This window comes from Hibiscus syriacus, unplaced genomic scaffold (assembly GCF_006381635.1).
Source record: "Hibiscus syriacus cultivar Baekdansim isolate YM2019G1 unplaced genomic scaffold, ASM638163v2 tig00110258_pilon, whole genome shotgun sequence".
Classification (NCBI taxonomy): domain Eukaryota; kingdom Viridiplantae; phylum Streptophyta; class Magnoliopsida; order Malvales; family Malvaceae; genus Hibiscus; species Hibiscus syriacus.
In genome coordinates this window covers 1,299,088-1,311,116 of record NW_024062649.1, presented here as the reverse complement: position 1 = coordinate 1,311,116, position 12,029 = coordinate 1,299,088, and the positions used below count along the sequence as shown (strand labels likewise).

Genomic DNA, 12,029 nt, shown 5'->3' with positions numbered 1-12,029 from the left:
ATTGTGTTTTTCTGAAAAATTATTTGTTCTTATGACTCAATACCGCTTCCTATAGAGTTTAATCAACTCAAAATGGAAAAATGAACTTTAAATGAGTTCATTTTTCATTGTATTCAAGAGGAATAAATGTTGAAGCATAATAAGTTTGAAAGTACTAATTTTAAAAGTGTATATAAAAATAAAAGCAAAAATAAAATCAAAATACATTTGTTAAGGGTCCAACTCAAAAGAGAAAACAATATGTTAAAAAGGATTTTTCTCTTTTGTAATAAATTAGGACATTAAGCCACTACTTTGGTTATTCTAAGTGATTTAAGGGTTATAAGTTTTATTATCTCATAACTAGAAATATTTTTTAGGTGAGACTTATAACATTATTTTTGAGGATGTTGAGTTTGGAGAGAGAAATATAGGTTTGAGGCATTACTTTTGAGGTGGAACTGGATTATAACGCGATTCGTATTATCATTTTTGATGATATTCGTGTGTTCATACATGTCGTCATCAAGAAATTAATCTAGGACCTCAACAAGATACAATAAACTCAAAGAACAAGTGTCATTAAGAAGATCCACGAGATGAGAGAAATGTTATTTAAATGATTATGTTTTATTTCTCTAAGAAATAATGATGATAGTGGAATGATGAATGATGATCTAATTAACTTTTGTCGTGTTATAAAAGTTTCTACACTCAAAAGTCGATTAATTTCATGTAAGAAGAGTAAAATTCTTTACAAGATAATGTTTAAGAACTTGTCTCATTACGTGAATGTACAAAGTAGATTGGCTGCAAATGGATATTTAAAACCAAGATGGATGTAAATGTTAATGTTGATAGGTATAAGGCATGCATTGTATCTAAAGGATATACTTAGAAAGAAGACATCAATTTTGTAGAGATTTTTTCTTTGGTTTCGTTGAAAGATTTTTTTCAGGATAATCATGATACTTGTTGCTCATATTTAATCTTGAGTTATATAAGTTAGATTTCACAATTGTATTTCTCAATGATAACATTGATTAGATGATTTATTTAGTGCAATTAGACAATTATATCTAATGATAAAAATTAATTATATATAAATTAGGGAAATCCATTTATGAGCTTAAGTATGACTTTGTTCAATGATATAACAAAATTTTATTAAGTGATTATTTCGTTTGATTTTGAGATAAATCTTGTTAACGATTGTGTATACCTCAAGTTCAGTGGAAGTAAATCAGCATATACCATTGTTATCAAAGGAAACAAGTTTAGTTTTAATCAATGCCTTAAGAATGATTTTGAACTAAGAAAATGTAAATAGATTTCATATACTTACTAAATAAATAAAGAGCTTAATGTATGTTCAGGTTTGTACACATTTAGACATAACATATGATTTTAGGATGTTAAGTAGATATTTAAACAATTTGAGTATGGATCGTTGGATAGCAGTCAAATTGATTCGTACGATACATTTAAGAACAAAAATATTATATGTTCACATATCGAAGATCTATCTATTAATAAACCTCATGTACTTTTACTATGGGTTTACCCAAAAACTACTTCAATCATGAGAATAATAATAAAAAAATCATGTGTTTTATGCAACCAACTTCTTTTATTTTCAAACATAATTCTCCGCTGGATATATATATATATATATATATATATGGTCCTACACCAAAGAGATTTTAAATTGGACTCGATCGAACCACTTTTCTAATTTTAGGGCGTTAAAGTGGTCAAATTGAAACTATCTTATAATTAAATGATCCTTCTTGTAATTTATCCCTAATATATAGTATAATGTATAGAAAGAAATCCTACATCAACGCTTACTCCAAGAATGGCAAACCGTATATGTATTAAATTCCAACAACAAGCACGTGACATCGAGATTGACGTATATGCATTATATTATATGTGTTTGAACTAATTTTAATCACCAACCATTTTGATATTTGTATACAAATAATTAAATTAATTTAGTGTATATATTTTTAATAGCATCAATTTATTATATTAAATTCCAACAACAAACACGTGACATTGAGATTGATGTACATATATTATTAAAATTTGAATTGCATTAATCCAAAATCGTTGTCTCACAAACTCAACACCCCTTTGAAGACTTGTAATAAAGATAACAGATGAGTTAAGCAGATGAAGGATAAAGTCGAATATATTGCATTACGTCGAATATATTAGTTTTTTTAGTGTTGTTTATATCCTGAGAAATACAATTAAAATCTAACTTATGTAATTCAGGATAAAGTCGAATACATTGCATTACGTCGAATATATTCAGGATTTCTGGCAATTCGAACCTGAAACTAATGTCAGCTGGGGTTTTAGACGGATTTTAAAGTTTAGGCATACTGCATTTCCTCTTATTTCTACTGGTTCGCTGCAGACTAAGGAAATATGGGATAGCATCTGGTTACAAGGGCAGAAAGTTTCTTGGCATCGTCTCATTTGGTACCCTATTCATATACCGAAACACAGCCTAATCACTTGGATGGCCATTTTGAACAGGTTACCAACCAAAGATCGATTACAAAAAATGGGAGTTTCCACATATGGTCTCTGTGTTAACTGCAATTCTCATCAAGAAACTAGAAACCACCTATTTTCTAACTGCTCCATGGCTGCTCGTCTATGGAATTCTATCTTAAATCTGAACGGGATGAATCAGAATTTTTCGACATGGGAAGGAATGGTATCTCGTGCTTGCTTAACTTGGAAGGGGAAGTCTCTACTCACCACCATTTTGAAGATCTCGTGGAATGCGTTTATCTATTACCTATGGCAGGAACGGAATCAGAGAATATTTCAGGCTCGTTTTCGGGATGTTGTTGTTATTCTTAAAGACATCATTGATACTGTTGGTATTCGACTTAGGGACAAAGTTATTAACAGACTAGATAATACCAACTCTAACCTCAGTAATGCTTGGGGTATAGTCTAACCAATCATTGATTTGTAATTAAGCTTTTATTTCTTTTGTTGATTGGTTGTTTGGTTGTAGCATGACTTTGCTATTTTGGGTAATAAAAATCTGAATTATCCAAAAAAAAAAATCATAATTATTTTGAAAAAGTTTTTCAACAAGACTAAAAAGAAGTTTACAAAATTGATGTCTTTTTTTTTTTACATATATCATTTAGATACAAGACATGCTTTATACCTATTAACAATTAACATTTACATCCATCTTGGTTTTTAAATATCTATTTGCAACCATTCAGCTTTGTACATTCACGTAATGAGACAAGTTCTCAAACATTATCTTGTAAAGAATTTTATTATTCTTACATGAAAGTAATCCACTTTTAAGTGTAGGAACTTTTATAACACGAGATATTTTGATGTATATGGGTAGAAAGGTTAGAATATAATTTTTAATATTTTAATTTTTATTTATATGATTATCTAAAGGATTATCAAAATTTTATATATTTTAGGGGTAAAGGTGTAGTTTTACCATGTCCTAATTTTAAAACATTGCATGAATCAATTTACTTCGGTGATTAAATGAATTGTTTATATTCTTAGAGGATAGGGTGATTAAACGTTCATTGTCAAATGATTTGAGAGTATTTAGAACAGATACTACTTTGTAATCACCTAACCTTAATAGAGTGTGAAGTCGTACTTACGAGACTCATTAAAAACTTCTCTAACCTAATTGGGAGAAAAGAGTACTACATAAATAGAACACTACCACCCACGAAGACAACTCAGTGAACAAATAACACCACCACCAAAATGTAGCAATAAACATCCAACAAACACAAAATTCCAGTGCATTTGTTTCCAGTGCAACCAAGGCAACTTACAACACAAACAGAGGATTCCACGGAATGAAACTGGACTTAGGACGGACATATAAATAAGGTTGGCATGAATACACATGCCTTCTTGACAAAGTTTTCGAATAACTCAAAGATCCTAGTACCTAAGTGGCCTCTAAACCCAACATATTGGCCTTTAACAACAGTTACATTTAGCTTATTTTGATTATTAGTTTCTTATTTATCACTCCATCATTTTGAGAATATTATAGATCGTTTTAAATGTCTCATAGAGTAAAATATAAAATCATAATTTTATTATTCAAACTTTTGATCCTACCAATAATTAATATAACTTATAGTTTAAAATTTTCATCATTTCTCAACAGTTTCCGTGACAACTCCTCTCAAATAGATACTGGGCTAAAGCACGACTCAAACTCGGACACACTGACTTTAAAAAGCCCTTTCCCCACCTTCATGTCGAATCTATCTTCCACTCGACTTGGATAATCCGTGGTAATTTAAAGTAAAACCTTTTCGAATGAACTCGAGATCAAGGTTTGTCATCGATAGAGATAAATTCACCCTATTTTCTTGCTATATTTCGGAATTTTTTTTGGCTTAATGCAAATGTCAAGATTCCTTTACAAGACAACCATGCCCAACGGCTCCGACACTCTATCTCCTCCGACCAGACTTCCACCATCGCAAACCACTTTGTACAACGGGTTTTACTTTATCCTTGCTCATTTTATCTTAAAAAATGATTAAAACCGCTAACCACATCATCTCATGATTGTTGGACCTTGAATACCATCTATATGCATTTTGTTTACAAGGTCTTTTATGAAATTCTTGCGCCACCTATAATTCAATATGTTTGGAGACATTGATTAGAAAATAATAATATTTAGATCAACAACTTATATACATCGTGTAAGGGCTTCAGTGTTGGTTGTTTGAAGCTGTATTGCTAGCGTTTATTGGTTAGATTCGCTTTTCCTAGTTAAGAGTACTATTTTCCTCCATCTAGGTTTAGGAAAGTTTTTAACGAGGCCTATAATTTAGGTTTGTTTAATAAAATATTCTTCCAGAAAATAAGCAACTTATATACAATACAAGAGCATTTATATAATCTGTTAGGTATGACTCATAAATATACCGGTAAAGAGGACAGGGGATGGAGCGGGGTGAGCGAAGCTCGTTAAAAATTCTTGTGTTCTTTCATTTTCTTTACCCGATTCTTCAACATAATCCGATATTTTTGTTGTTTTGAGCGGTATCTCTCATGCTTTATCTAGTGATTTTAAAAGATACTAAGATCGCTTGTATAGGGTAAGCCTATCAACTTAGATTTTCATATCGTTCTTCAACAAAAGTTAACTTTTCCTTAAAAAATAATAATAAGATAACAAACAGTGCTTCCGTATGAAGGAAACACGAATTTATTTAGTATAATTGAATAAGAACGCAACACACACAAATGACGAAATACCTAGATGATAAATTATGGAATTACCCTTAAGAGTCAAAAATAGCCCGGATTGACCCTGATTGAGAAAGTACCTTGAGAATTCGTATTTAATATGATAAATTACTGATTTAACTATTAAGTTCCTATTTTGTTCGGAAGATTTCTAATAAACAGTTTGTAACCTCTGAGAAGACACTAGACTCAAAATTTCTGATTTATGAGCATACACCCGAAGACTAACTTATCGAAAGTACTCTTATTGTCAGAATTGTTTGAAATGACTGAAATAAATGATAAGTTTGAATTAAATGTAAAGACTGAGCGGAATGAAATGATTGAAATACCCCTGAAATGTAAAATGACCCAAAATACCCTAAGCTCTTGAATGACTGAATACCCTTAAGCTCTGAAATAAATAAATCTACCTCGAATACCAGAATGATCTAAATATCCTCATGACTTAGATTAAGCAATGCCTTTGGGTAACTTCTGAAGATACTGGTGAAGTTTTAAATGCTGTAGCGCCCTTGAGGTTATAGAGTACGACCTAAGTAGATCGATCATCCCTAATACTGTTACATTACGGGAAGTAAATAAATACCGCTTAAATACATGTTCGTCTTCTCATGACTAGTCCAAAGATGGTTCTGAAGGTGATCATTTCGATTCTATAGTGCAGTCAGTTTTAAGAAATGAATATTCGTAAGTTTCTCTATCTACATAATTGATAAGTGTCACCTTTACTGGGAATTGTACAGTGCGATTGGAATTGAAAACCTGTTAAGATGCTTGAAATCTAGAATTCTGTAAATCGTTGCATACCCTTATTAAATTGATTTATCAAATTTCTCAGGAATTGAATAACTAAAATGCCCTTATAAGCCTAATTGATGGAATTACTTTGGGAATGTCTGAATCCTAAATAAAATTTTGATGCAATAACTCCTGAATACCTTGCTGATATATCTGAATACTATGATATTGATAAATCACTTCCTTAATGGCTGATGAATCCGCTAGCTATCAAACCTCCTTTTCATAAGGACCTCGTTTCTAAAATTCAATCAGTTTGCAGAAGTTTCGTGTTTCCCCCGCTTGATAATTGCTAAGTACCTCTGAAAAATATATGGATCCTCTAGTGTGTTCCTTATGTGCCATATAATTGTTTTACCTGCTTTAAACTGCGATTTTCCGAAATTACGGATTTATTGATGTATTGATTTATTGTTTATGAACTATGGCTACATGATATGTGTTCTCTGGTTATATAATCGTTCCTGATTTATGGATCATGGAATCTATTGTTTACTGTATGAACCAATTATTGTGATACTGTCTGGGTAAGATTATGGAGTATGTAGGTTCAGCTCTGATCAAGCTGGTAATTCCTCATGCAGGTTCAGTAATGATCAAGATGGTAATTCCTTATGGACCTAAGGCGACCCTTGGGTGGGCTTCTGGGCCCAATGAGCCTAGTGGTAAGACCTTATGGACCCCAAGGTACTCCCTCAGGGTGGCTCATCTGTTGTGTACATTGAGTAAGTCCTTATGGGCCCGAGGGCACACCTCTTAGGTGGGCACCTACGCTTCAGCTAGGGTAAGACCTTATGGACCCAAGGAGCTCCCTTAGGTTGGCACCTACGCCCAATGGACCTAAGGTAAGTCCTTATGGATGCAGTTCTGGGGAATTGCATATCGGTGTTCGTTGGAGGGTATTACTGTGGTTTTAAAATATGTTTTAAACTAATAATGTTTTTAAAGGATTTGTAAACATTTCTCTGTTTTGTTGGAACACACTAGACTCCCCAATGCAATCTTCTGAATCTGTCTCTCTCTGAATACTTCCTTCAGACCGTAAATTCATGTTTGTAACTGAAGACTTAGCTAATGGAATATAAATTCACCACTAGAATATGATGACTGTCCCGCTAAGGAATTTATGCTTTACCTTATACTCGATGACCTATTGCATTCATCTGGTAGTTCTGTATTACTGAGCTTCTCAAAGCTCACTCTTACTCACCATTTCAGGTTAAATGAATCGATCCAGTGCAGCTATCAACTTTAGTTTTGGGAGTTTTTTCGACTTTGCTTGCAGAGTACGATACAATGTGTAATTAGGGGACATGTAGGTCACATTTGATTTTTTTTTATATACTGAGTCTGAAACTTGTATGATTTTAATTTTGTTTGTAATATATGAATAGTTTTTTGAACTTGTATTTTATTTATAAATTGTTTTATGATTTTACATGTTTTAACAAAATTTTTAATTTTTCCTGGACTTTTATTGTAGGTCGCTCTGGTTGCCCTAATGTGACACCTCAGATCGGATCTGGTCACCCGCATCGGTATGAGGGTGTTACAGTTTGTTTGAAAGTGAAGGGAACATCACACTTACCCTTGGTTGCAATCAAGCTCACCACCACCTTATTCATCGGAGGCACAACTCTACGGAAAGCTTTCTTTATTGTGGTGCTTATCTTGGTGTCATCCAACTCATTCTGTCGTTGGTCTAGTTCGATTATTTCGACCTCCCACCATCACCAATGATTGGAATGCTCTCGACGTCGAAACTGCCTTTTGTTCCCAACTTTAGGGAAAGATTAGTTTTCCATAAAGTAGACTTGACATCTTCATAGCTGAGACTCAAGTCCACGGTAGTGCTCGAATTTTTGTCAGTGTTGATAGCCGATTTCTCTGCCAAAACCACAGTTTCACTGTCGTAGACACTGTATTTATCCAGGTTGTATTTGATTTCGGAAATCACCCTCTTGGTGACAGGCTCTTCCACCCTTAGTCGAGCCCACAAGTTGGTTAAACCCTCGTTTGCGTGAAGGGCGCTCGAGATTTCCGAAACCTGTGAATAGCGGGTACAAAATAGATCGTTGGCGGAGCTCAGAAGAGCTATGGATTGGCTGTCAACTTTGAAGGGGCGAAACAAGGTGTTGGGGTTGTCGTTGCTGGCGGCATCGGCATCTGCAAAAATGAAATTGGTGTCACCCAAACTCAAATATTTACCTGATGAAGTTTGCTTGAAACTGACATTTCTGTCGTTTGCAACGATAACCTCCACAGTGACCGTCGGATATCCGAGTTCAGTAGCTACATACCGCATATAGGGTCGGTCGTTTAGTGGGCTGAGACACAGATAGTCAGATACAGATCGTTATCTCCTTTCAGTGCCACGAACCTCGGCAATGTCAATCTCGATGCGGATGCCATTTTCACTACCTCTCTTTCTTCACTCGTTGTGTTTATGCTTTGGAAAATCCCTGGCTAGCTAAGGTATTTATAGCTGAAACATGGACTCTCTCTTTTGCCTCTCGTCAAACATGTTGTTTGTCTAGTTACAAGCAAAGCCAAACATTAGAGTAATATTATTTTAAGATTAATTAATTAATGTTGTCTAATTAAATAAAAGCTTCTAGGGCATATTCATTTCCTCACCGTCCGTTACAAGGATTACAATTAAGGACACTTAATTTGAATTGCTTGTACCTTGGGGGTTCATCTATTTAAATTATCAAGATCACGTCGTTTAACTTATACCAGGCCGAGTTTTGGCCTTTTAAATAAATGAATCCCCTTCATCTTTTTCAATAATAAATTCTTAGAGGACATATTCCACGTTTTATTTCTCTTACAATAATATCGTCTACTACGTAGCATATCTTCGAGATATCTTCACTGTACAACCAAAGCCGAGATGTCTCATCTCTGACCAAGAGTATTAAGGTGCTTCTACTAAACTTTATCTAAAAGGGCATCTCAGTTATCTCTTCATTAATGACCAGAAGGGTCTAGATACATCCGTTACAGATAAGTAATGTCGAGATGCCTCTGCCCTTTTACTACAGAAACATCGAGATGCCTCTACACGTCCAGCAGTCACATAAAAAAATGGTCGAGAAGCCTATATGAGGGCGTAGAGTTGCCTCCACCCACTAGCAAAACTGTTATGTAGCGGCGTTTTTTTTAAATAAAACGCCACAAAATTTGAATAAAAAGCGGCGCAACAAAACAAAGACATTAGCGATGTTTTTACTAAAAACGCCGCGATTGACTCAAAAGGCGGCGTTTTTGTAATAAACGCCGCAATAGTCATGCACTTTAGTGGCGTTTTAGATAAACGCCGCAATAATCATGCACTTTAGTGGCGTTTTTGAAATAAACGCCGCAATAATCATGCAATTTAATGGCGTTTTTTATAAACGCCGCAATAGTCATGCACTTTAATGGCGTTTTTGTAATAAACGCCGTAATAATCATGCACCTTAGCGGCGTTTTTATAAACGCCGCAATAATCATGCACTTTAGTGCGTGTTTCTAATAAACGCCGCAATAATCATACACTTTAGCGGCATTTTGGTAATAAACGCTGCTATAGTCATGCACCTAACGCCATAATTGTACAATCCTTTTAACCCATCGGGTTCCAAATCCCTAATTTTTCATTCCCATTTTTTCTAATTTTCCTCTAACGCCCAGCCATCACAGTGAAGCCACCACCGTGCAGCCATCACCACAACCGCAACATCACGCTGCCGTTCTCGGTTTTCGGTCACCAACAGGTTTGTCTTTCTTCTGCTTCACACTTTGAAAACCCAAATCAATGTCGGGCTCCCTTGTTCCTGAGGCTATTTTCTATTTGGGGGGAAGCCGAAGCCAACAGTTATATTTCAAATTACATGTTCAAGAAAGAAAGAGATTCAAAATTGTTTGTTTTAATCGATACTAAAACAACACAAGGATTTAACGCTGAAGCGAAGAAAATCAAGCAAAAGGGAAACACCAACTGCGGACAAGGTAGTGACCGTACTTTCATCGGCGTAGAAAGATACGCCCTTAAAGAAACTGACACATATAAAGAAGGGGGAGAACAAGGACGATCCGGTGGATGAGAGTCATTTGAGATCTATTTTTTGTTTGAAAAAGATCATCGACATGAAGCGCGTTGAGGAGACCGATGATTGCTTTATTCTTGATTTTAACCCTTTCAACCCCGTTGACGTTGCCAAGCTCTCCGCCGTCAATGATGGCGATGTTGATGAAGAACTCTCCGTGGTCGCCGAGCGTGGCCAGGTTTTTGTTATTTAAACTCATTTTTTCTCTAATATATTTGCTGAGGAAATTCACACTTTTTAAAAAGTAAAACTTGCTTGGAATTGGACCAAAGGCTTCAAAATTAGTTTAATTCAGCTCTCTGGGTATTGTTATTTTCCCGGAAAATTGACACTGAAGGAATCAAAATAGAATTTTGATTTAACTTCAATTCATTGTACAGAGGAAATTCACAGTTTTTAGACTTGAATTGAACAAGAAGTTGAAAATTAGTTTAATCTAATTCTGTTATTTTAATTGGGTTATGAGAAGTTCTGATTGCATTTCTTAGCTCGATTTGCTTTTACTTTTTTAAAATAAAAAATGTTTAGGCATTTCCCCCGGGTAGAATTTTGTTTATGGGTTTGTCGTATGCATTTTTTTGATGAGAATAGTTCTCAAGTCTTTTTGTGATTATGTTGATTTCGTAAGCTTAGCTTCTAAAATAATTTTAAGCCTGCACAACACTTTACTCCTAGAACATCCTAATGCTTTTATATGATTTTTCCCCCAGGAAACAGACAGCTTCAAAAACAGAGAAAAGTTCCAAATTTGGCATTTGATTCCAGTTCATGCCTTAATGATACTAGAGACCAGGATCAGGTGCGCTGGTTTCATTGTTTCTGTGATTTTACAGTACGATTTACAGTTACATACTCTGCAGCTTTACGTTCTCCCGAGTATTTATTTTAATGCAAAATATGGTTCTGGTTGTTATAGTTAATGTTTGATTTCGATTGGAGATCGTAGAAGAAATCAACTGGAACCCCAATGAAGAAATCAAACACGGATCTGCTGCTGAAATTCCTTGAGCAACCAGATTTGGTAGTGCTATTTTCCTGGAAATTGTACCAAAAAGCAACGATCTTTAGTTTTTTTGTTATTTTAATTCTGTTCTTGATGTTGTTTTAGGTGGCCTGCAGAGATTATCCACATTCAAGGCATCTTTGTCTGCAATTTCCATTTGATACTACACCTCATGACAAACACTGTGATTTGGTATGCAAAGAGATAATCTTTTACTTATTGGCGGATTAACTTCTAGGATGATTGGGATTGAGATGAGAGGAAATTGTAATGAATTTTGTTTGGATTTGATGCAGTGTTACTGTTATATATGCGATTCGGCTGCTCCATGTGAGTGTTGGACGACACATTTCCATGCGGCGGAGCATGTGGCGGATTGGCGATCACAAAGGCTAGTGAAGATTCGGCCTAGAACGCTGTGAAGAAACTCTCTGGAAATCCAATCTGAAACTCATGCTTAGAGTTGGGTTTTTGCTAATCAAACAGTTGAATTTGTTGTTTCAAAAGAGTACATGATTTGTTGAAATTTATAAATTCGTAAATTTCAAATTGATACATGTTTATTTCTACTTTATTTAACTCTAGTTACATCCTCTTTCTCTTTTCTTCTTAAATGCTTTCGTAGAAATTTTTAATGCACACATCTTTGGATAATGTATAGATACCATGATTACTTAACATTTGGTTAGAGCATACCTTAGCGGTTTGTGAATAAAATGTCACGACAAGTCATGACTATTAACGGCGTTTGGGTGAAAAATGCCACTATATATCATTACTATTACAAACGCCGCTAAATAACCTAACCTATTGCGGCGTTTGTAAAATAAACACTGCTAAAAAGCATAACTTTT

The 12,029-nt window shown here is 34.6% G+C and overlaps 2 protein-coding genes across 2 annotated transcripts; both read left to right on the top strand.

Annotated features, from left to right (window-relative positions):
- The first annotated feature begins 2,557 nt into the window (after nucleotides 1-2,557).
- On the top strand, nucleotides 2,558-7,580 carry LOC120115202. Its single transcript, XM_039135968.1, has 3 exons — nucleotides 2,558-2,951; nucleotides 6,627-6,765; nucleotides 7,562-7,580. The coding sequence occupies exons 1-3, from the start codon at nucleotides 2,558-2,560 to the stop codon at nucleotides 7,578-7,580; spliced, it is 552 nt and encodes a 183-aa protein (XP_038991899.1).
- A 2,555-nt stretch (nucleotides 7,581-10,135) lies between these two features.
- Nucleotides 10,136-11,613, top strand: LOC120115158. The gene is made up of 3 exons (XM_039135931.1): nucleotides 10,136-10,350; nucleotides 11,281-11,367; nucleotides 11,472-11,613. The coding sequence occupies exons 1-3, from the start codon at nucleotides 10,213-10,215 to the stop codon at nucleotides 11,595-11,597; spliced, it is 351 nt and encodes a 116-aa protein (XP_038991862.1). The 5' UTR covers nucleotides 10,136-10,212; the 3' UTR covers nucleotides 11,598-11,613.
- Nucleotides 11,614-12,029: the final 416 nt, after the last annotated feature.

Excerpts from the sequence above, each read along its gene's own strand:
- LOC120115158 (XM_039135931.1), top strand. The coding sequence starts at position 10,213 with ATGAAGCGCGTTGAGGAGACCGATGATTGCTTTATTCTTGATTTTAAC. Across the intron at positions 10,351-11,280 it reads TGGTCGCCGAGCGTGGCCAG|GTGGCCTGCAGAGATTATCC; the intron begins GTTTTTGTTATT and ends ATGTTGTTTTAG. Across the intron at positions 11,368-11,471 it reads ATGACAAACACTGTGATTTG|TGTTACTGTTATATATGCGA; the intron begins GTATGCAAAGAG and ends GATTTGATGCAG.
- LOC120115202 (XM_039135968.1), top strand. The coding sequence starts at position 2,558 with ATGGGAGTTTCCACATATGGTCTCTGTGTTAACTGCAATTCTCATCAA. Across the intron at positions 2,952-6,626 it reads TAACCTCAGTAATGCTTGGG|GTTCAGCTCTGATCAAGCTG; the intron begins GTATAGTCTAAC and ends TGGAGTATGTAG.